This window comes from Gavialis gangeticus, unplaced genomic scaffold, assembly GCF_001723915.1.
Source record: "Gavialis gangeticus isolate Ggan-Ray unplaced genomic scaffold, GavGan_comp1, whole genome shotgun sequence".
Classification (NCBI taxonomy): domain Eukaryota; kingdom Metazoa; phylum Chordata; order Crocodylia; family Gavialidae; genus Gavialis; species Gavialis gangeticus.
Window position 1 is genome coordinate 35,251,530 of NW_017729024.1, and position 24,807 is coordinate 35,276,336.

The window sequence follows — 24,807 nt, forward strand, 5'->3', positions numbered from 1 at the left end:
TTTAAGTGAATGTTTTTTCTATAATTGCTACAAGAATTAATATTATCTTAGATGGAAGAATGAGGCCATGGAGAATTAAAGTAAGTGGGAGGTAGGATTACCTTGGATAATGCACCTTGGGTTGAACTTCCATAGATTCTTAATAGTTGCCACTTGAATCAATCAAAATTAGTCAGAGGTCTTGGTACTTGACACTTAACGCCATTGTAAGTGGTGGCATATTTTTGGAAAGATTAGTACCTTCTGCCTCAGTGGAGTCAGCTGTAAAGTAGACTGAACACTGAACATGTTAGGGAGCATAGTAGTAGTTGTAATAGTGTGTTTTATGGTTCTTTGACATATCCAGTAAATGAAGCTCCTTGTAGTACTGAAAATATTTTTTTTTCATTTTTTTCCCTATCATACTAGGACTCCCAACACATTGTCATAGATAAGCAATTCCGCAACCGTTTTAGAACACGTCCTCATCCAAAAGGAAAGCAATTTGGCCACTTTGAGAAAAAATGTAAGATGTACTGTGAAGATTTGAAATGCCAGCATGACTGGGGCATCACAATGAGGTACAAGACATTTGACAACCTGCCAGTGATCAAAGTTGAAAGCTTTGTAGTGGAGGACATTGCAACTGGGAAGCAGTCAGTTTTCCGGAAGTGGGTTCACATTGATTTTGAACTGAAGAAATTTGATGTTAAAGAAATGTCCTGCTAAGAGCTCAGATCAATCTGTTAATTTACATACGAAACTTTTTGATATGTGTGCAAGTGCTGTTAAGTGTTAACAAATGCTCTTCTTCCAAACTAAAAGTGTGGATGATATTGTATACAGTGGCCAAATTGCTAGAGGGATAAAAGGGAGGTGGAGGTCCTCTTTAGTTACAGCATTCATACCAGGAGCAGGGAAGCTGCCTATTATTTTGTGCATAGCAAGAGTGTTCCTGGAATTTCTCTTCATGCTTCATAGACAAAAGGCCTGTTATCTAAACAGTTTAAACAATATTGAAAGCTGCTTGCCATTGACTGACATGCTTTAAAAATAAGTATGAAGTGTTTGTCCTTGAATGGAGGCTGTAAAAGATGCCTTAAAGCTGTTTTAGTGGTGATACTGGAGAGATACATCTGAGACCCATAAAATAGCAGGCTCCTGCTCAACTATTTGTCCTTCGTAAATAAGCAACTTTTCTTTGAAGTGTAATGGTCTTACTCAACTTATCACTTTTACAGCTAGACTTTTTTTTTAAAGTTGTTATCTTTTGGGGTTTGCTATGCAAATTGGTTGGAAAAGCATGCATGCAACAAGTAAAAAATGCAAGTGAACACGCACACAAGGATAAATACCTTGGAACTAATGCATCTTTACCAGTCCCAGCTTCCACTAGAAAAAGTCACACCAGTTTCTCTCTGGTTATAACAGCTGTCTGTATTATATGGCAGGGGGAGGGAGGGGTATAAATATTTTGCAGTCTTCCAAAAGCCATGCAAAACACTTTCACAGTTTAAAGTAGCTTTATATACACTTTCCCCCTGTGATCTCTAATACCAGAGTTTGCCTGATCTAACCCTTTAGTTGAGCTCTAAACTTTGTAGCTAGCTTAATAACAATAACATGGCCTAACAGGAGGGCATTTTGTTGTTTGGTAGCTTGATCAAGGCAGAGGGGAAGTCCAGAAACTATAATACATGTTGTTGAAAGTAACAGTAATAGAAAACCCACTCCTAGAGAGATTTACTGCCAGCAAGCGCATGCATTGTCCTCCCCTCTAAATATCTTCTAGAACAGGTAAAACAACAACCAGCAGAGCTCTAACAGTGATCCACACAGGTGTCTTTTTGTAGTCTTGAAATCAATTAACAAAAGCACTCCAAAATATGTACTCCAGCTGCACATTTAAAATACCATGCTCTAGCTCTTTGATTTCTGAATAGTTGTTTGGAATTCAGGACTGATCAAATGGCAGACAAAATTTTGGATCAGATCACTACCCTGTGGTGTGTGTACCATAGGCAACCAGCATGTTTGGGGCAAAAGCCCCGGGTACCAGTGCAGAGATCAGGGACTGTTGGTGGCTCAAGGGTTTGACTCTGAGGGAGCCAGGGAGGATGCTAAGGTGACACAGGCCCAATCCTGGAGAAGCCTACACAGCTGCTGTAGCTGTGCAGGCATGGAGCAGACTTAACAGCTCCTAGCCACACTTCTGTTCACCAGCCCTATAGTTGCAGGTCACAGCTGTGCACATTAAAGGGTGTTAACCTTTAACGTTCAGCTGCTGACAACACACACTAACTTTAATACTGTCCAACATTTCTAGAGTTAGCACATGCAAATTGTAACCTACACCCTAAGAATTCTAGCAATTCTTTGCTGGTCCTTCCCACCAGCTGTATTGCTGCCATATTAGTTACCAGAGAGAAACTAAAAAGTTAACCATTGGGAGTTTGTTTGTGCAAAACAAAACGAAGCTGCCTAAAGACCAGACTGCATTTGTAAGCTATTTTAGCACTTTCAGAGCCAAATACATGCACTTTTACTTCTCAGAGGGTACATCTACACATGCAAGTAATGTAACTGAATAAACTCTGAGCCAGAGTAAACTAATCCTGATGTCACCATCTACATGTGTGGTTAAGTGCAGTAATTTACTCTGCTGTCAGATACAGGTACTATCCTACTGCATTCTAATTATGGTGCATATGTAGATGGTGATGCTTTACTGTGCAGTAAAGTATCCTACTGCACAGTAAGGCACACATGTAGATGCAGCTAAACACAGGATTTCTTTTCAGCTGATCTGCTAGGACATGCAAAGATAAATTCTGTGTATATAGACAAAAGTGAAATGCCATGAATTCCTATATCAAAAGGTATTATTATAGGGAGCCCCATCTTGTCACTCATACTGATGAGCTATGGGAAATCTGTAAAGGCTATAAAGTTACAATCCTTAATGTGTCTCTATACTTGTTCGTACTAATTTTCTCCCACATACTTCTGCATAAATATAGAGGAAATTGCAGGCATAGTTAGTTCATTTCTGTAAATGAACCAAATTTGGGGGTGGGAGTGGTAAAAAACAGGTTTAAAAGAGAGATATTCAACTTAATTATGGAGAGTTGCCTCAAAATACTACCTATTTAATACATTTTCTTGTTTGTAAACATGAATGCTGCATGCCCCTGCAGGCTGGAGGGGCACGGCGAGCTCCTTCAGGTCACAGCAGTGCTGTTGGCGGTGGGAGTGTGGCAGAGGTGAGTGGGGAGCTGCCACAGGCAGCTGCAGTGCTGGTGGCAGCGAGCACCAACCAGTGGTCAGTGACCACCTGTAGACACCGCTGGCAGCGCTGGTGGTGGCCAGCGGCCATCACGGACTGCCCACAGACACCACCAGTGGTGTCGGTGGTGAGGGGCAGGGGCGGGTGGCAAGCAGCAACTGCCCACAGGCGCCACAGTCTGTGGTGCCTTTTTGCAAGGGGTGCATGTACATGCACCCCCTACGCATCGCCAATGTTTGTGAAGACACCTGCATAAGTTTCAGTTGAACATGTTATTCAGTTAAATAGTGTTTTCTTTTTTTTAAGAAAAGGCTATTCAGGAATGCCACTCAGTTAATGTCAAACACCACTGCCAGTCATTGACCATTTACATATGGTAGAAGGAAGGTGTCGCTAAAACATTTTGGGAAAAAAATAATTCAAACCATATTTCTTGCTTTACCAGCAACAACAAGTTAACTTAATCCCTCATGTTAGAATCTTTGTTTGTCAAAACTAACATCCAGTGATTAGCTATGCTTTAATAGGTACCTCCCTACCTATAATTTTTCTATCCTTAGTTTTGCATTTGGCAAGTGCTCATAACAGGTCAGAGCATGGTTCTGGAAAGCCTAGCTATCTGTACGCAAACAGATATTTTTGCTACCGTTATTGTTTTGTTAATTCTTCAGGAAAACACATTCATTCACTGCTTTAATGGAAGCTGCATGACAGATCTGTAATTTACTATTCAAGACTGGCCTCTTTACAGACAGGTTGCTATCTGTATCAACATGTTAACTGTAGCAAACAAGGGATTTGAAAGTTGGTGGGAAACTGATGGCCACTATTATATTATTTCCCTCCACAGGATTTTAGAAATTTTCCATTACAGAAAGTGTTCTTGCACTTAATAACTATCATAAAAGGGATTGCAATGTTCTAGACATAACCTAACTTTTCCTAGGTATGCTGTTATTCAACCAGGCATTACAGAATGAACTTTCAATGCCCTCTTTGTAGGACTGGATTATAATAGTAAGAACAGTAATAAAGAAACTTTTGTCTTTTAAAAACTATGATCACTCCTAAGAAGGTTTACACTCCCCCTTTCCATATAGTTTTCCATTAAATAGTTTGCATCCCCATGGTCACTTTCTCCTAGAAGCAAGCAGAGCTACAATTCTCATAGCAGTGGAAGACTGATTTCAGCCATGACAGAGCACTGAATTCACTTGGAAGCTGTATTATTTCTTCATAAAGCAAGAGACAAATATTCATTTCTCTAGGAAAAACAGGATTATAAGCTATTCTCATGCCTCTTTTGGGTTAGATACCTTGTACTTTCATGGACTGCATAAAGGTCATTGTTGGGATTAGATTTTGATGGTAACTCAAACATATTCCTGTAACAGGTTCATGCTGTAAATTTGTTCAGAGATTTAGACACTACACAAAGAAATCCATGTCAACTTACGTTTGAAAATAGATTTAATTTCATTAGTTAGAAATTTTTCCCTTCCCCGCCCCCCCCAGAAAGAGACCCACAGTTTCATAAAAGCTAGGGTTCAGACTTTAAAGAAAAAAGTTCACATTTTTTTGTAATTTATAACAGCTAAGCCATTTAATACATTTCAGCATTAGACTCTGAGGGATTCCGGCCAACTTCTGTAAAAGCAAGAAAAAGCAAGTCAGGGTTTGATGCTTAGTCCAAAATCAGAAAAGGAGAAAACGCCCCTGTTTGCACTGTCAGTTAACTTCTGGAACACTGAAAGAAGCAGTTTGGTGACAGTGTCTAACCCTAAATGGACTGAGTATACAAATCAGCAATCAATACTTAACAGACTCCAGCACTCTTTTTTAATTAACCTCCACATACTAGAACAGTCCATTAGTGCAGCCACCATACAAAACAATAATAAGAAGAAATTTAACTGGGGAAGATAAGAGGATTTTTAAATGTCAAGAAACTGGATGCCTAAGGCCACGTCCACATGTGGTGTGGACATTTGATTCCCTAGGGACAACCAGCAGCAGCACATCTTGCACCATTGCTAGCTGTCTCTGGGGAATGCCCATGGTGCACATGCTCTGGCATGTGACAGGCTCCCGTGGGGGTAGTACAAGAGGCAGACTTACCCAGGGACCTCCCAGGGCTGCAGCGGCAGTGATTCTGCTGCATGAAGCCTGGCCAGCACCTGCAGCATGGCTTTGTGTAGCCCAGCTCCACTTTTGACCGGTGCTCACTGCCCCTGCATGCATCACTCCGCTTTTCTACTCCGTGGGTTTTTTTGACCCCTGGGTATCCAGGGGTCAAAAAACCCTCTGCTTCTCCCTTGCAGTGTGAAAAACAACTGAATGTGGGGTATGTGGCGCCGCAGATGTGTTTGTGGCGCCACATACCACACAGCTGCATTCGTCTGGACGTGGCGCTAAGAGTGTAAATAAGCTCCTTGATGATACAATCCACAAGGAGACCATTTCAGTTTAGGCTTCTATCTGGACATGTGCTCAGTGTTGCATTGATTAGGTTGCCATTTTGCGAATCATGTAGTTCAGAATGCCGCCATTGTGGAAATAAGTGAGTTCCACATCAGTGTCGAATCTCATGATGGTTTGAAAGGTTTTCCCAGTATCCAGCTGTGGGAGTAAAAAGAAAACAACAAAACAAACCAGGTCATGCTGAGAGAGGACAACATGCAAGTTCCCAATGCAATGCATGTTATTTGATAGCTTGATTAACAGGTCAGAAAACCACAGTCCAGAAACCATAGTTCAGGTTATAAAAAGTAATAGTAACAGACAACCTTTATTAGGGGGACCCTCTGCAGATTGCCCCAAGCTAGCGCATACACTCTGCCCCTTCTAGAATAGGCAAATGCAGCAATTTGTAGAGCTCTAACAGCTATCTAGACCAGTGGTCTCCAAACTTTTTTTGATCGTGCACCCCTATCAGTAAGAATTTTTTGAGCACACACCCCCAATATATGTACATTTATATAAATAGAAGTTCTAATATTTTCTTCCTGCACCCCAATGGATAGTCTTGTGCACACCCCACTTTGGAGACCACGGATCTAAACAATAAGGTTCAAAAAGCAAACAGGGGTTCATGTGAAATTTGAAACTTTGAGCAACAAAAAACATTAGGAAAGAAGCAGTCAATGTGCAGCTATTAAAGTGCCACAGGAACAGATATTCAGATTATTGGTCTATGTAGTCCAGTATTGTGTGTTTGCCCAGAACCAGATGCTTCAAAAGAACATGAATCCCTCATAATGGCCAGGTAAAAAGGGATCATGTAGGACTTCTGCCTTGGTACATGAAAGGTTACATATTCCCTGAAGATGGATATCCTTGACTATGGAAGGGAAACAGCCCCAGCTATATAAAAAAAAATACCTTTAATACCTAGATCTTAGTTTATTTTTATTCTAAATTTATTATTCTGTTTTTTAAACCAAGCACTGATTTGTGTTTCTGTTACTGGCTACAAGAGAAAAATCTTACCTCTCTACTTTTTTGATCAATAAGCATTTCCAGGAGCTATGAACACAGTCTGTACAGTTTTGCCAGTTCATTAAATGATTCACTGGCAGCAGGAGTTCCTTCATTTTAAGAGAATTTAAAAATTTGACCAGAATGGGCACAACTGATTGCTACTATTTGTATCCAGGTAGTGTGCAGTATCTCATCATGCTAGCTGCTATACAGACTGCCCCAATGAGGCATGTATAGAATCATAGACAATGAGGGTTGGAAGGGACCTCAGGAGGTCATCTAGTCCAACCCCTTGCTCAAAGCAGCACCATCCCCAACTGGACCATCCCAGCCAAGGCTTTGTCTAGCCAGGACTTAAAAATCTCCAAGGATGAAGATTCTACAACCTCACTGGGTAACCTGTTCCACTGCTTCACCACCCTCCTAGTGAGAAAGTTCTTCCTAATATCAAACCAGTATAAACTGATTTAAAATGTGAGTAGGCCAAATCTGACTCTCTACACCAGTGTAAACCAGGGCTCTCTGTTAAATATCATCACTTTTGCAAGGCATAACTAGTAATAAGAAGTCAAGGCAGATATTCAAAGAGATTGGTAAGCAACAGACTTCTCCAACATCAAGCATCTTTAGTTTTTTCAGATTTCCTGCCTGGCAGGTGCATCAGCATGCAAACACACATCGCTTTAGTGCTGCCATAACTGTTTTTCCTGTTACCACCATAAAAATTAACGAAGATCTATACCATTTGTCATACCATCAATGCCAAAATTGGTGGCTGTGAGAAGGGGAGATAATAGCTTCTGCTGCTTTATTGTGGCAGATGTCTGTTAGCTTTATGGCAGGAGAGCACAATCAGCCCAGAGCTGCCCTTCCTCTCCAGTGGCCATGGGCGGGTGCTCACAGTGTTTGAGGGGCCCAGTCCTGCACACTGCAGGAATCCCCACACAGGTTTGGGCACCTGCCCAGCTTTTCCCTCTTAAAGAGATGCGCCCTAGGCAATTTCTGTGGCATGCCTCTGCGAGCATGGAACACATCATCCACTGTTCCTTAGGATTGGGCCCCCACCCAATATGGAACAACAGGCAACGTGCTTTTTCCCAGTCAAGTGGATTAACTCTGCTGGGACAGATCCTGCCACAGCTGATCCATTTCATTTGACAGCACCTGTTTATACCATCGGAGCCTATTGGGAATGGCTGGAAATCACCTAGACTGTTAAGTGGTTCCCAATCATTACTTTCTCATTTATTTGGATATAATGCATTTAAATGTTTCCAAATAAGCTGTACGTTACTGAGATCTCAGCATGACTACTGCGATTCATTGCTGGAGAAAGGGGTGGGGAGGATTAAATCAAACTCAAGATATTGAGGGAATTCATCAATCCTTAAGCTATGTTATCGACAGTTCTAAGCACGTTGATTTTATCTCTTGCCACGCTAGAGCCCCGTAAGAATGTATGCTTACTACCATACCTGTGACTAGACCAAAAATGCTATTATGTAGAACTTCTAATTTGTTAAATGCTTTTGAAAATCTGATCCATAGTATCTCATTTACCTTAATCTGGACATTCATCCTTGGTTTGAGTTCTTCAGGAATGATGATTGTGTAGCGTTCCCGTCCAGTAAGGCCTAGAGTCTCAGCATTCTCCCCAGGCAGGTATTGCAAGGGAATCACTCCCATTCCGACTAAGTTACTGCGATGAATTCGCTCATAGCTCTCAGCAATAATGGCTTTGATGCCCTGGAAAAATCAAACAGATTAACTGCACTTACATTTTGAATGATCTCTTGAGTGGGGAAAACAAGCATCCAACCAAAATGTATTCTCTTGCTGTACTACAATTATAGCCCAACAGTCTAACAAAGATGTCAAGCTTCCTACACAAATGCAGGGGCCTCCCTGATTTTCAGTGCTCAGCACTCTCTGAAAACTGGATCCTTTTGGAGGAGTCCCCAAGCAGGGAAGCATGAGTCTTTTGAAAGTCTAACCTTTGTTGACATTTAATTTTTTTTTTTTTAATTTCCCAAGGGCAGCATTAGGGAGGGGCAAGGGGGGAGCTACAGTCATCCCAAAATTTGCCTTGGCACCACCCCAGCCCTGCCTCCTTCCTCCTCCCCACCAAGGCCAATGCTGCCTGCCACAGCCCGCAGAGGCTCAGCCCCCACACCAGGAAGAGGCTGGCATTGCCCCTGTCCCAGACAAAGAACAGAAGCATGTACCTGGGCAGCCTGAGTAAGCTTTCACTGCAATGAGTGCCTATGCTAAGGATTTGTTTCAATATTGTGCCTCATAGCCATTTTCTAGATGCCCATACAGAAACAAAGAGCAGGTAGACAAAACACAAACCTCTGCATCACTAGTAGGAGTTTCTAGACTATATTTAATCACAGTATTGAACAATGCAATAAAAGGTATACTTAAAATAGCCCAAGTTTAAGTACAAACTTCCACTTAAGTCCAGACCCTCAGAAAGAACCTGAACAAGCAGAAGGATGATGCATAGATAAGCAGAAGTTCCATTACATTTTCATGAAGGAAGTTAAAAGCAAAATTTATTTTTCATTTGCTAAAATGGCAGTAGATTCCCTTTACAAAAAGTGTATCGCAGTAGTATCCAGGAGCCCTTTGTACATGGTGCTGGACAAACACAGAATTAAACTAGTCCCCATCTCAAAGAGTGGTAAATATACTGTGGCATTATTGCAGTCCTATCCTCCAACCCTCCTAGAAAGGACTAAAGGTAATGCTAGAGGGATGATAACAAAGGCCAAAAGTCCCTGTAAAGGGCCAGATGACAACCCACAATGTGGCTGCACATATCTTCCTCCTCCAGCTCTTCTTATACTACATATAAGACTGAAATTATCCAAAACAAATGAACAGACAAACAAACAAAATATCTAGCCACAGTTTGGTTAATGAATGATCCACATAAACCCTATTGGCTATGAAGTCATTCTTTGTTCCTAAGCTGTTGCTAAGGAGTCTGCAAATAACCAATAGTCTAAACACTAATCATAATGTGAAGCACTACTGGCTAACTTTGATTTGAATTCATGATGGGCATTAAATTTTAAACTTCAAGAGCAGGCAGACAAAACACCAACCTCTGCATGTTTAGCAGGAGTTTCTAGACAAAAATCATGCATTTTCCTGCGAGAAGAATATTCTTAGATACCCACCATCAATTATCTGAATACCACACAAACTGCAAATCCTGGCACTTTCATTCATTCAAACATACTTGCCTAAGCCTGTATCTTACTAATCATACTACAACCTTAGGCCCTTTTCAGAAAGGCAGTCTTGTGTAGCAACATAACAATTGCAAAATATAACACTACCTATAGAACAGAACAGTTCTTAGTCAGTAAGTCTGATGAGTTAATTTTTAATTTGCTTTTCCAGCACAGATCTTAATATGGGCTAAGTCACTGCTGAACTTTAAAAAAAAAAGATCCAGCACCTATTGGCAGGAGGTTCTGATATAAATGTAACTCTTGTTCTTAAATGCCACTTAGTTTATCCACAGGAAGCCACAACAGGCAAATATGATCTTTAAATTCTCAGTGTTTATGGTTAAAGAGTTTTCTCGTCATATATGTCTGGGTGCCATATCCTATTTAAAATGGATGCATGAAAAAACATGGTATGGATATTTCTTTGAAAAACTTGGACACCTAAATGAAGAGGGAATTTGTGCTCTAGGGTGCTACTCTTAAGATACTCAGGAATTTGTCAAAAATGGGGGGAACCCATACCACCCTCCCAAACATTCCTGGCTTCTCTCTTCCTCGTTCTCCCTTAAAGATTAGCCACTCACCAGCAGGAAAGGTCCCTTTGCTGCCCAATCCCGAGAGCTTCCTGAGCCATATTCCTTACCAGTCAGTACGATGAGGGGCTGGCCAGCCTGCATGTACCTTTCAGCAGCATCAAACACATCAAGCTGGAAAGAGAAGACCAGGCACATTGCAAACCTGGTGGGGAAATGCAACTGTACAGAGGTAAGAGAGACCAAAAAAGCACTGCCACAAGGGGGCTCTAGCTCCTTGCTTCACACCAGTACTGGTTCATTTCATGTTTTCCACAATCAAAAGCAAATGGCTATCATCATGCATCAAGGGAGTGAGACATAAGTTACAATCAGGCCACCCTGTTCAGATAATAACTGGACACACTGATGTGGTTACACAAGACTGATTCAGAAAGTAACAGCATTTTCACAACAAAACCACTGTGCGCGCCATGAGTGGGAAGCTACACAGCAGCAGTAAAAACTGATAGCAGTAGCATCAAATGCACCCATTATTTAGCGCTGTGTAGAGAAGTGATATAGTTCAGTAAGTGATCATGGCACACAAAATGGTTTCATTTCAAAATTACCATTACTTTTTTAAACACCCTCGTAGATATTACCCACTTCCAAAGTTTTGTTCCTTTCAGGTCATATGAATAGGCATTATACCAACATTTTATTCCCAAAACAACTACATGTCATCCAGAATTTACTGACAAGGTGCCTCCATGCCACTATCACTTTTTCCATATTCTCACAAGAGGTGACCAGAACAGAACAATAGATACTGTATTTTATAGTGTATAAGTTGGGTTTTGAAGCCCAATTTTTGGGTCTTAAGAAAAAAAAAAAAAATCAGACTTGACTTATACACGATACCACATCAAATAATTGGGCACGGAGCTGGACTCAGATGGCGCAACCCCATCCCCTGGGCCTGGGCCACAGCAGTAACACTTGCAGGGGATGGGGCACACCAGCCAAGCACCAAGTCCAGTGATGCTCACAGGGAATGGGACCAGGGCCGGGCTTGGTACTCGGCTGGTGAGGGCCCATCCCCTGCAAGTGGCACTGGTGTGGCCCAACCACTGCTGTTCACAAGGGATGGGGGTTGTGCCAGCCAAGCACTGAGCCCAGCCCCATGCCTGTCCCCCAAGAGCAGCACCAGACTCAGTGCCACTTGCAGGGGATGAGGCTGAGCTCAGCACTTGACTGAGTATGCACTGCTCACAGTGGACAGGGACAGGCTCAGCACTTGGCTGTTGTGGCCCTGAGCCCAGCCTCAACTTCCGTGCCTATGAAAATACTTACCTTTCAAATCAGAAAGCTGGGGGTCGACCTATACACTGAAATACAGCATGCTATGTAAAACTAGGTTCTCCACTGGTCCTCTATAAGCCCTGTTAAACATAGTCTTGGGCATATGTTTGTTTGTAATGCTACTAGTGCTGTATCACTCTGGAGCACTACAAAAGTGAGTGGTGTACACATTGTTCAGAGCTCCCCGGCTCGAGTCCATAGTTGCTGAATAGGTGTGTTCCTCTGCTCTGCACCCCCTCCCAGCAACAAGTCCCAGGTGAGGACATCTGCTGCTGCACCGATGACCCGTCAGTCCCTGCTGGGACATCAGTTGTTTCCAGGACCCCAACAGAATAGCAGTAGCCCTCCCTAATGCTGCTCCTACAGGGGCAGCAGCACCCATTCCTGCCACAGCAGTGATGGCACTGGCTTCCCTGAGCAGCAGCAAACTGCATGACAGATCACCGTGGTGAACAGAGCTGTAACCTTAGGTCAGAACTGGGCTGCAGTGTGGGTCGTCAGGGAATTGGCTGCTTTGCCTCACCCTTCAAAGGGGTAGGGGGGGAGGGAGGAAAAGCAGAGTCTTGTTGGATGCTGAGGGGTCAACAGATCCTCTGTAGCACTACAAGTAACTAGACATATTACATTACATTTTGTGACACTACAAGACCTAGCACTACAGAAGTTCCTGTTTCAAAACAGGAACATTTCTGTGGTGCTGCAGGCCACATACAGCACTGCAAATGTAATGCGTGTCCAAGGCCACAATTTCCAAAATAGCTGCCACTGGACAAATAATACAACTCAATAAACCTGCAGAAAAAGGAACACCCCCTGCCCCCCCCTTTAACTCCAGCCATCCTAGATTTAAAGAACAGGTTACTATGCCAAACCCAATCAAACTGTGGGAAGACAGCCAGCCCCACTTTACTCACATTTTCCCCAGAAGGAAAGTGGATGGTCTGAGGTCCCTGTTTATTGATGAATTTGTTTAACAAGCGAATGTTGGCAAATGTTCCTCTGGCCATGACATCATCATTACCTCTGCGGGAGCCATAAGAGTTGAAATCTCTAGGAGTCAAACTTAAAACACAAAAAAACAGGTCTGTTTTTAAATCAAAGTACCACCATACTTTAAAGTGATGAAGAGACCTTTTTCAGTTCAAATCCAGCCACACTTAAATTTGGTTCAACAGCTCTCTCATCAGGCTCTTACAAGAGTCCCACAAACACATTATGTCAGCAGCTCTTGACTATACATTAGTTCTATTTTTAAGATTCTTTTCTAGCCAGCCTGTTCTCATAACCCAGAACCTGCCTAGAATAGCTGTCAAAACACTGTTAGTCCTTTACCACACACCACAATGACAACAGGATTACAGTCAACATTTATTAGATTCACAGCCACAAAAGCCAATAGAAACCACTTCAGATTCCCCATTTTATCATCAATAAGTTCCCAATGAATATGAAAACTGCAACAACCAGAGATTCCATAGTTCTGATCATGTATATAGTGCCTTGCACAAAGACGGTCCCTGTCTAGAGTGCTTAGTCTTGGTCAGTGGTGCTCAACCTTTTGGCCTCATGGGCTGGGTACATGGTGCAGCACATGTTCACAGGCCAGATTTGTTTGATTGGTGCTTGGATCAGGCCCTGTGCACCAAGATCCCACTTCGTGTTACCTGGATCCAACCTTGTGCAACCTGGATTGGGCCCCACTTGCCCAGATCTCATCTTGTGCTGCCTAACTGGAGCCCCATGCACCAGATCCTGCCTCACACCCCTGGATCCCATCTTGTACTTCCCAAATCAGGCCCTGTGCACTCAGATCCCACCTTGTGTTGCCCCTACCTCATGCACCCACTTTAACTTGTGTCCACACTATCTAGCCTGCAGGACTTTCTAAAGGTCCAAAATTTGGCATCAAGGGAGTGTCATCACTGCCAATACTCTCCAACCACCAATTTTTTTGACTGATGAGGAGCCCTGCTGGCTGGATGACATGGTGCCATGGGCTGTATCTGGTCCTTGGGCTGGGGGTTGAGTAATTCCTGGTCTAGGTTACTAGGTAAACAAATAGACGGACACAAGGTATCTGTGAGGAAGAATATTTGGAATCCTAATTTATCAAAAGAAGTGTAGGAATCACAGCTGAGCCCCAGCCCAACTATACATGCAAGACTACTTCTCAACCCAGCCTGTAACAGGCATGTGGTACAGAGAGTTGCAGTTTGTACTGGGCTACTGCCGAAGTGTGGTTGAAACATGTTGCATTTATTACACAAGTTGAATGTGAGATTAATTAGATTTTAAACTGATTGACATCACTAGAACAAATGAAGCAAGACATTTGCCTTCAATGACCCATGTTACCTCAGTCCATTTTATTTACAAAATGATTGGATAAACTGTTACAAAAGCACAGTTAGGGTGTATTTCTGATTTTAAGAGATTTGGACCGTTCTGAGAGAATGGGGGTAGGCAGGGAACAAAATTGCCACATTGCTTGTGAAGCAAAATGGGAAGCCATTCCCCTCTAGGTCATTAAGTCAACTCAAGACAAACAAAAAAAATTGGAACTCATTTACAGCAGTACCACAAAAACAAGATGTTTTCAGCAACATGCTTTGGTGACTATCAGTGCAGCTGCTGCAACTGGCAAGGACTGAAGATCTAGGCAGCAGCTTCTTTGGCTCAGAATGACCCATAAAGGAGAAGTCTTGTATTGCAAAGGAAGTGCATTTGAGACAAAAAAAATCTAGTCCTGCTAAAGTCTAAGAAAAAGTGTTGCTGCTGCCTTTGATGGACCTGGGACGTGGCAAGGTTCTCTGGAAGGAGGAAACTTGACTTACCCTCTGTTGGTTAAGTAACGGGCAGCAGGGCTGTTCCTTGCTATATTCCCAGCTGGAGATATGTGGTCAGTTGTTACAGAGTCTCCAAGATTTAGCAGGACGTAGGCATCTACTATACATTTAGGAGGCAGCGGCTCCAAAGTCTAGCAAGCAAAATGCAGAACAACTCATCATAAAAATTTCCCAGAATTTCTTCAGATAATTGTAAAAAGAAGATGAAGAAGTGAAAATGACCAAATATATCTTGCCATACATACATACACACACACACACACACTTAGCTGCAAAAGATGGTTTCTTACACACAACATTATTCCTCAGACATGCCCAGATCTGCACAGCATGGGACATACAGATTTCTGATGACCGATTCTCCCTGTTCATATACTTGCTGTTCTTTCACTGTTCGTACAACTGCTGTTAGAAAATACAGAATGCTTCCTAATTTCTGTACCTGGATAGTCAAATGTATTAATATCTAAAAAACACTGAGCTGAGAGCCTACCTCATCTCAGAGCAGAACATTTTTTAAATAGCATGCTTTTTACTTCTCTACTTTTCTTTTCTTTGTTTTTTGGGGGTTTTTTTGCAAGATGGAATTTCCAAAACACAAGTCATTTAGGTTGCTTTGGAAAGTCCTTACCAAAAATTTAACTAAAAAAGTAGTAAATAAAATAAAAAGGAAAGACCTAAGAGTGAAAGACCAAGCACATGGGTATAAGTCACAAGCATGTTGCTATGTTACAAAAGGTATGAGCAGAATTACTCCAGACATGCACAGACTAAAACCCTGAATACACATTCAATGTTGTTATTCAGAGAAGTGAACAGAAAACTCTTTGGAAGGAAAAAAATAAACCCTGTACTTACCAGGTTTTCAAAGAAAGGGGGAGACTTTATATATGTAGACTTGGGATTCCAAGTATATAATTTTTCTGATGGGGCTTCTAAGGCATTCCAGGATTCATTTACTGTCTGAAAAAGAGAAATCCCCATCCAATTACGTCTTTGGGCAAAACTTTTCCAAGTGAAACTTACATTAAGGTAGGAAAGCCTTCAACATATCAAGTCAAACAACATGTCGCACTAGAGATTAACTCACCTCTATTTTCTTGTAGACTTCCTTGAACATCCCAGGAATAACATACTGACGTTCAACAGCCTGGATCTCATCTCTTGTTGGCCAAATGTCTCTTAAAAAAATCATCTTCCCTTCTGCGTTTACTCCTGCAGGAAACCATGCATATGGTCTATTAAAAAATAGTTTGGTCAATATTTCCACATATATTCCCACTTCTCTATAATCTACTCACAGGAGCTCTGCTAGGCTATATGAAGGTTGATGTGGAACAGGTGCTCACACACTCCAGTGTGAAAAGAAACAGGGTGTACTCCCAACTAATATTTGTCAGTAGATGCTGCCATGCAGAGCTAGTACCTTCCAGCTCTGACATGCCCCCATCTTGAACCATCAAGACTCTAGTAGTTAATAAACCCAAGAAGAAACTTCCACAAGTTTAGAAGGTGTTGATATTTGGGCTTCTCTCTCATGTGCCTAGTAGCCACTATAGGTACAGGCTTTGCATCCTAATAGCAATTCACTGGCCTCTTCAGTGACCCATGCTGAAGAGGTGCTCGCTCTGGACTCAGACATTAAGAATCTTAACATCAGTTGATTTCACTTTGGAAGGGAAGGGAGGAAAGAATCCCTTGAGGGACAGGAGGAAAGAATCCCAGTGTCTTCTTACCTAAAGGCTCTTTTTCAAAGTCAATCCTTATGGTCCCTGCAATAGCATAAGCTATCACCAGTGGTGGTGAGGCTAGGTAATTGGCACGCGTGTTGGGATGGACACGACCCTCGAAATTCCTATTTCCAGACAACACACCCACAGCTACGAGGTCTCCCTGCAAAACAGGAAAGAAAACATCAAAACAACAATCTAAGAGGCTTCTTGCTCAAATGCATTTGGCAGGTGTATGTATGCATTTGGTATCAGAGTGATCATTTACATTCACATCACTTTTCTTTCCAAAGGATCCCTAAAGTAGCTTCCACAGAGAAATGGAAGCATGGAACAGTTACTGACCCACTATTGGGAAGCTGACTAGGGAACAAGATAGCTAGCTAGGAGAACAGCATAACTTAGGACAACACATAGCAGAGACATAGTTAAATGGCATGAGGAAGGCTGAAAGATGGGATATGACTTGGAGAGTGGGCAAGCGGGAGTGCTCTTCCAAAAACAACCAGGCATCTTCTGTGATGACATGTCCTCTGGACCTCTTCCTTATTTCTCATCTAGAACAGGGGTGGGAAACCTATAAACCATGGGCTGGATCCGGCCTGGTGTGATTTGATCCAGCCCATGGAGATGGGGCGTCAGCAGCAGGAAACTTTGGCTGCAGATGTCTCCCCATGTCACTGCAGGAAAAAGTGTCAGCAGCAGGTGGGTCCTAGCACCTGCCCAGCAACCTGTCTCTGACAAACTGGGACATGCCAGCTTGCAGCCTAAAGGAAGGCTGCTGATCACTAATCTAAATGGTAGTATAGCTACCACCCTAGAAGAAAGATGAAGATCAGAGGGAATCACAAGGACCATCTTTTCCCATGACACATTCTTCTGAAGGACAAACCAGATGATCAAAAATAGTCCTTTGTGACCTTAATATCTGCAATCTTCTTGAAGCACCTTGGTCTTCCTTGAAAGCTTCCAAATACTGAACTATCCCAAAAACATTTTGCACACAGAGATATGACTACAAGCCAATCTCAATGCCGGTAACAGAAAACTGCCAAATCAATCACTATATGTTAGTTGAACAGCAGGTGCAAATATTGCTTTGGAGGTGCCTAACTTCACCCTATATAAATTGAGTTCTGTAGGTCTTCAATAAAACCATGTGTATTAGTGGCCTGACACCATTTGCTGCTCAGGAGTAAGGAACAAGAAATATATTCTGACAAAAAAATAAATCATTGCTAAACCTTCCTTAAGTCAAGGAATTTTCAACCTCCTACCTGACCCAAGATCTCTACAGGGCATGAGAGCTTCCAGGCTCTCTCCAAATGAAAACCAAGTTTTGAAAAGTGGAGTGAGTAATGATTTTGGGTCACCCAAGTGAAATAAATGAATCGACTCTGGGAAAAAAAAAACCCTGCTGCTACATGCTGCGGAAGATTTGATTGCAGCTGCCTACCTGAGTGATGGCTTCAACAACAGGCTCTGGTAGAGGTCCACTGTTCCCAATGCAGGTCATACACCCATAACCCACAACATCAAACCTGCAGGTAGTGTTAAACATATTAGGAAATCATTAAACATAGTAGTTGATATCAATTGCTGCGCGGTAAAGCATATTATATGATAATGAAGCTATGCCTATTTTAAGATGTGTTATGTTGCAGACAAAATTGAACTGTGTTGCAAAAATGGTTTGTTTTATTACTAATACCATAAAAGAAAAAAAATCCAAACTTTGCACATTTTTTAAATTGCATGCACATGTGCACCCAGCTGACATGCACAAAGAGATATATGTACATAATTATGCATACAGCTAGACACTAGTGCACACAATTGCAAATACTAGGCATCTATTTTTCAACACTGAATAGGGAATGATGCCTTGCCTGTTGGTATCGAACAAGGACTTCTAGTACAGGAGTTTATGCATGATGCTATTTTAAAACAATTACATTTAAGAAACAAGGCATTCCATTACTTCAAGACATCAAATCTTTGACAAAAGAATGAAAAAGAAAAACCAGCTGTCAAAAAGGATAGGTGCTTAGCTGGTATAAGAGTCACCTGACTTAATGGTGTTACAACAGCTTAGGTAAGTCTGGGCCCTCTGGGCTCAACTGCATCTTTCATTACCTTATTACATCACTCGTTTATGCTTAAGAATCATAAGCCCTGGGACTATAAAATGAAAATCCCTCTTACCCTAGTTGAGAAAGGTAAGGCATTACTCCACTCTCCCTCAGGTAGTAAGTCACTACGCCACTTCCTGGAGACAAGCTAGTTTTAATGTAAGGCTTGACAGTCAGACCAGCGTTGACAGCTTTCTTCGCTAGCAATCCTGGAAAACACAAAAGACATCCATAATTATTCTTAAAAATGGCACCCTCCAGGAAAGAAAGAAACATGGCTGGCAGCATGAACAGCTTAACTGAAAGATTCCATTTTCCCCACTGGTTGGTCTTCTCACACCACAATTCAGAAAAAACACATGCATGAGTTCATTGATCTCCATGGAACAAGAGCAACAATAAGTCAGTAAGATATGGATAGCTATATTCAAAGGTACATTTTGAAGCTTGGTTAGAACGAGGACAGACTGCAGATAAAATTTAGGTACCTAGATAATGCTGGAGCTATCTGTATGCATCAAAACAAGTGGCTTACAAACAACAGTGAAAAGGAGCCATATAACATTCCATATGACAGACTGGTGACCCAGGACTGAACTAACTGCTGGCATTGGATCACAGGCCTCAAATGCAGATGCATTTGCCAACAGGAAATCTAGCCCCTTGGCACAAGCAAGTACTCTTACAACTTGCAGGTTATTTAAGGAGCATTTTGTTGCTATTTTAACAAGCAAACCATTCATAGCAGTGTATAACCATCTTTAGGATATGGACCACGTTAACAGAAATGATCCTGACTATCGCTGGGTATTTATGTCTTTTAAACAACTTCTCTAAATCCAGGTGAAATCAGTGGTCCTGGTAGCAAAGGACTTTGAAGGCTGCAGCCTTCCATTCATGGATACCACACACGGATACCAAACAGCATGGATACCATGGCAACTATACAGATTTTAAACCACAGTACCCACTGCCATGGTGGCCTGAAGTTCAAAGCACTTAAATAAAGGTTCAGCTTTCACAGGTGCTGAACACACAGTTTCTAGGGAAGTAAATGGGAATTGTAGGTATATAGTCAAACCAGACATTTTTAGATGACCATACAATGATTAATGAGCCTCACCCAGTTCAAGAACACTGATGTCTGGTGAATTACCCATTAAAGACCTTACTTGAATAGAACATGAAAGGCCGCAAAGTTGGACACTCAGAAAAATGTCAGCAAATGCCAGAATCAGGTAACCTGGGCACCTTAGTTCAGGATCCCTGCATATGTATTATAACACAATTCAGAAATGCATAATGAGGCCCCTGCTGCCACCCCTCCAGAGCATCAAGCCGTATTCAGTTCCCAGAAAGGATGGTGCAAACTCAGTGAGCAGCTATTTGGCATGCCATCTTTTTGTTGCTTAATAGGTAATCCCACATTTTATTTAGTGCATACTAGTCAAACCCCACTTCGAAGGCAGAATTCTAAACTATCCTGTTGGCTTTTCTGTGATGTTGAGCACCACTGTAATGGAGGGTTTCACAGAGACATGGATTTACCATCACATCATGCCTTTGTTTGGAAGATGGGGGAGGGAGAGGAGTATTTGCTCCCTCTTTCAAATGGGAACAAAGCATAAAGGGTGCTGGCAGACATGTGGAGATGCTGCTCCAACATGTTGCAATTACCCAGGGCCCATGTAAAGACACCAAAGGAGATCAAGGAGGTCCATTTACTTTAGGTGCCCAATTTGAGACACCTTGGACCAGATTTTTCTAAGTACTTCATATTACATAGTTGTTTGCAAGTTCAAGCTCGGGTTCAAATGACAAATGACAGCCACTGAGTGTTCAACACTTCGGCCAATCGAACCCCAACTGAACACAGGGAAGTGTTAGAAAACTTGATTATGGGCAGTTCAATCAGCTCAATAATATAAGCAATTGTCTGGCATTGTAAAAAGCCCCCACTTAAAAGCTAAGTCACGTGCAAATGGCAAAAGGAGTTTAGCTATATTCTGCCCAATCCTGCAAGATAGTTAAAACTTCCTCTCAAAATCAAGCACACTTGCTCTGCATATATCAAATTCAGGGTCATCTTCGATTCGAGTACATATGGTAATATTGGCCCTTACTTACACCTACATCAATACCTAACACCTTGAGGTGTAGAACAAGTAATAGTTAAGTTGATTTGCATTACAGGCTAGACAGAATGACAAAAGGCAAATTAAACTGTTAGCTAGAATTGCCAGGTAGAAACCCAAGTATTTTCCAGGATTCCTTTTTCTAACCTTAGACAGTATATTCAGTGAGACTCCACTGACAATAGAAAGATCCATTTGGCCTCATTTGTTAAGATGCAGAACTAAAGTCACAGAAATACTTCTACAAGTAAAAGAATCACACACTTACCAGCTCCTAGCATAACTGAGGGGTTACTTGTATTGGTACAGCTGGTAATGGCTGCAATGACTACTGAACCATGGGTAATCTGAAAATCAGAGCCTTCATAAACAAACTTCACCCGGTCACTGTGATGTTTAGGGGCAATCTGGAATCCTTTGAATCCTTGCTAAAAAGGAAAGATCAAAGCCAAAAGAACACAGTTAGCCCAAATGTGTAAGTTGAGGTGTTGCAATAAACAGTCATTGGCAGGCCTTTTCAGTGTCAAGTGATGAGTATACTACAGTTCTTCCTCTACATACACAGTCAAACATCAGCTCACGTTCTAAGTTCTTGGGGTCCCTAGGTTAGTCCTCGGTGACTCAACTAAGCTGGTTTGTTCTACTGGGATTACTACTACCCTATCATCCCTAAACGATGAGAAAGAAAGGTGAGGTATTTTGCACAAGAGGACTGCACAGATTCAAGTTCTGAGTTCTGCAGTTTCTCCTGGAACCCAGATCAAACTGTACTCCAGTGCCTGCTGGGAAATAGGTATCCATCTATCATAATGCTCTCAGACATTCTGGCCATTATGTCCAAAATATAAGAACACCGTATGGTCACAAGTTCATGTTGAGAGATGGCATAGTAGTCTAACAATTGATAGTTTGAAAAAAAAAAATGAAGAGTGTCAATCTCAAAATTTGGCTATGATAAGAGGCTTGAAAAAATACAGGAAACATCAATTTAGTTGGATTTGAAAAATGTAAGACAACAATTCATGGCTATTACCCAAAATGTACATATACATTTTAAATTCTTCATACGAATTCACTTTTAAGGAAACAAGCCCAATTTGCAAAAGTTTAGATCTGGTTTCAAATCCAAAGTTTAAGGATGTTTGGGTTTTAGCAGTTAGATTAGAACCCAAGTCTAGTTTTTATTCATTGTGTTCCATCCAATGAAAAGCACCAAAGACCCCTTAAGTGTTTTTGATTTTGCTTTTCTTAAAAATAAGGCACCTCTAGAAACCTGTAGGAAGTCCTAATGATGGCAGCTCATGTAAACATACCCACACTAATCAGTTTGGATACTGCTAGCTGTGTACTTATGGCAGCATGGGGTATGAAGCCAAACTGGATAAACTGGAACAACACTTGACAAGTTATACCTCAGGCTGAGTCCTACACTGCTGCAGTAATACAGTTACTTTACATATTGCTAATTTAAATTTTGCTCAGGTATATCTACAAAGGATGGATTATAGATGCATCCTTTCATTAGTCTACAATTAGCACAAGGGAGTTTCTACTTCAATACAGCAGTGGTTCCCTAATAAGCCACCTACATTCCATGACCTACAATTTGAGAACCATTACTTCTCAACTACTTATTCAATACGATTGTTTCCTAACCTACAAGTGAAAGTGCAGGAAATGTTCTTTCACACGAAATAATTTGTCCCTTGTACTGAACTACACCAACACATCATGTCAATTAAATACCAGACAGCTTCTGAAAAAAACAGACATTCCAGTTTGTGGGGCAAAGCACACTTACCTTGGCTCCCAGGCAAGTCTCAAAGTCCGTCTTCATGTCTGACACGGCTACTTTGTCCTGAGGTCGTTTGGGTCCACTACAGCAAGGCACGACAGTATGGAGATCCAGCTCTACAACCTGGACAACAGGGGGAACAAAGAATCTCTCACCAAAGCGATAACATGAAGCAAAACAAAGGAAGAAACATTACTCTAAAAGACACGTGTATACATTGAAGAACTGGGGCAAGGCACATCAATAGGTTAAGGTGATATAGTTGGGGATGGTCCTGCTTCAAGCAGGGGGTTACACTAGATGAGTTCTAACTTTAATTTTCTACCATTCTATGAATAGCTACCATTGACTTCAGAGGGGCTATTTAGTTTCTTACAAGTTTTAGTGTTTACGCCACCCAAAGAAAGCGTTTAAGGGCAATTTTTTCTCACAGCCATCTGAGGTGAGTTACAAGTTCCAATATTGTTGCCTCCCAGGTAAAAAGGAGCCTAAAATGGCTTTGGCAATTTTGAGAATTTTGCCCCTCCATCTTGTCTTCAGAAGTCAACATGCATCCTACTGCTAACATTGGGAAATACAACACAAACACACTATACAGCACATAGGCAAACAATTTGTGATTCACCACTCATTAGTGGCATTAGGTTTACGTAATCTTCTCTCATTACAAAATTTGAGATATTGTCAAACCCAATTTAGCTCTGTTTCCACCTCCAACCCCCATGTTTCCTAATTATAAGGACTGGTTCTTCCCTTCTTTAAATCCATGAAACCCTGGCTAATAAGTTCTCTCACAGTAAAGAAGTGAAAAGTCTGCTTTAGCAATGCCAACAATGAGGGGCTGTTGTTTTTTTATTGAGGTTTCTGTAAACAAACCCTTTCAGTTCCCCATGCTTCTTGAATGAGACAGCTTGTATTGTTTAGTGTCACATACCCAGCTTCTTAAAAGCCCGGTACTGGCATGGATAACTAACCATGCTACAAAAAGATGCAACTGGGGATGAGACTACAAAGAAAGTTAGTATGGAAAGTTAAAAAGTCAGGCTATATTTTTCCTTGCATCTTTTGAAATCCACCTTTGCAAGATGAAATAGAAATTAACAAATGTAAATAATACTGAAAGGAAAGGGTGAATTGGAGGAATAAAAGGGAGACTAGAGACTAAATGCTGAGCAGTCTACTAACCTGAGTGAAATCTGGATCTTGAGATGATCTATTGAAGTCTCTAAACATTCCCACCGCTTCAAGGTATTTCTTTATATGCTTAACTTTTTCTTCATCACGGCCTAAAGTGAAAGATATTATAAAATAAAAGGAAAAAAAAAAACAGTCAAACCAAAGAAACCAAAGATTTTAAATAGGCAGAACAAGGCGTTTTGTAGGAAGGTTTTATTAGCAACAGCTTAACATACACCTAGTTGCTGTTTTACTAAAAAGCAGGAAGAGAGAATCTGCTAGCTCACAGATTATCCCAAACCTAGGTAGTTTATTTACACCCCAAAGTTTGAGTCGAGTTCTCAAAGATTTTTCAGCAGAAAATCTCTTACGCTGGAGTGCTTACAAGCATGATTTATCTCACCAGCTGCCCAGTACCTGAGACGAAGAGTTGCATTTTTATAACATATCAAATAGTCCCTGTGCAGACCTAAGAGGTTTATAAAAGTGCTAGCACCAAAATGCATGCTGTTGTGGTTCCAGTTTCAGCCCCTTTCTTACCCATGGTGAGCAAAAGAAATTATTTTCAAGTCAACAGAATTATACCAGCAAACTGAGGTCTACATCTCCAAGTCTCAGCGCCAGTTGTTAAAGTTAAAGCTTCCTCTCACAATCAAGCACACCTGCTCTGCATATAATCAAATTCAGGGTCATCTTCGATTCGAGTACATATGGTAATATTGGCCCTTACTTGCACCTACATCAATACTTAACACCTTGAGGTGTAGAACAAGTAATAATTAAGTTGATTTGCATTACAGGCTAGACAGAATGAGAAAAGGCAAATTAAACTGTTAGCTAGAATTGCCAGGTAGAAACCCAAGTATTTTCCAGGATTCCTTTTTCTAACCTTAGACAGTATATTCAGTGAGACTCCACTGACAATAGAAAGATCCATTTGGCCTCATTTGTTAAGATGCAGAACTAAAGTCACAGAAATACTTCTACAAGTAAAAGAATCACACACTTACCAGCTCCTAGCATAACTGAGGGGTTACTTGTATTGGTACAGCTGGTAATGGCTGCAATGACTACTGAACCATGGGTAATCTGAAAATCAGAGCCTTCATAAACAAACTTCACCCGG

General features: G+C 41.5%; 2 protein-coding genes and 1 long non-coding RNA gene across 7 annotated transcripts in view; 2 read left to right on the plus strand and 1 right to left on the minus strand.

Moving 5' to 3' along the window:
- The window catches only part of DDX58 (DExD/H-box helicase 58), a 46,203-nt gene extending 45,185 nt beyond the window's left edge, over positions 1 to 1,018 (plus strand). For all 4 annotated transcript variants that reach the window (XM_019517024.1, XM_019517025.1, XM_019517023.1 and 1 more), the window contains one exon: positions 409 to 1,018. In XM_019517024.1, the coding sequence (XP_019372569.1) occupies positions 409 to 708 (300 nt within the window). In that variant the 3' untranslated portion in view covers positions 709 to 1,018. The remainder of the gene's footprint in view (positions 1 to 408) is intronic.
- Positions 1,019 to 1,202: 184 nt separating this feature from the next.
- ACO1 (aconitase 1) overlaps positions 1,203 to 24,807 on the minus strand; it is a 45,027-nt gene continuing 21,422 nt past the window's right edge. The window contains exons 8-22 of one of the 2 annotated variants that reach the window (XM_019517027.1): positions 23,691 to 23,791; positions 22,512 to 22,628; positions 20,979 to 21,138; positions 18,649 to 18,784; positions 17,900 to 17,984; positions 16,450 to 16,606; positions 15,804 to 15,928; positions 15,572 to 15,676; positions 14,702 to 14,844; positions 12,782 to 12,929; positions 10,575 to 10,697; positions 8,306 to 8,491; positions 5,735 to 5,884; positions 4,322 to 4,326; positions 1,203 to 1,246 (exon numbers count right to left, since the gene is read on the minus strand). In XM_019517027.1, coding sequence (XP_019372572.1) covers positions 5,771 to 5,884; positions 8,306 to 8,491; positions 10,575 to 10,697; positions 12,782 to 12,929; positions 14,702 to 14,844; positions 15,572 to 15,676; positions 15,804 to 15,928; positions 16,450 to 16,606; positions 17,900 to 17,984; positions 18,649 to 18,784; positions 20,979 to 21,138; positions 22,512 to 22,628; positions 23,691 to 23,791 — 1,700 coding nt within the window. In that variant the 3' untranslated portion in view covers positions 1,203 to 1,246; positions 4,322 to 4,326; positions 5,735 to 5,770. Of the gene's footprint in view, positions 1,247 to 4,321; positions 4,327 to 5,521; positions 5,885 to 8,305; positions 8,492 to 10,574; positions 10,698 to 12,781; positions 12,930 to 14,701; positions 14,845 to 15,571; positions 15,677 to 15,803; positions 15,929 to 16,449; positions 16,607 to 17,899; positions 17,985 to 18,648; positions 18,785 to 20,978; positions 21,139 to 22,511; positions 22,629 to 23,690; positions 23,792 to 24,807 lie in introns of those variants that run through there. The other variant, XM_019517026.1, reaches the window with a different exon arrangement.
- On the plus strand, positions 20,528 to 24,678 carry LOC109297328. Its single transcript, XR_002097282.1, has 3 exons — positions 20,528 to 20,601; positions 23,046 to 23,047; positions 24,321 to 24,678. It is a non-coding gene; the product is annotated as an uncharacterized LOC109297328 (long non-coding RNA).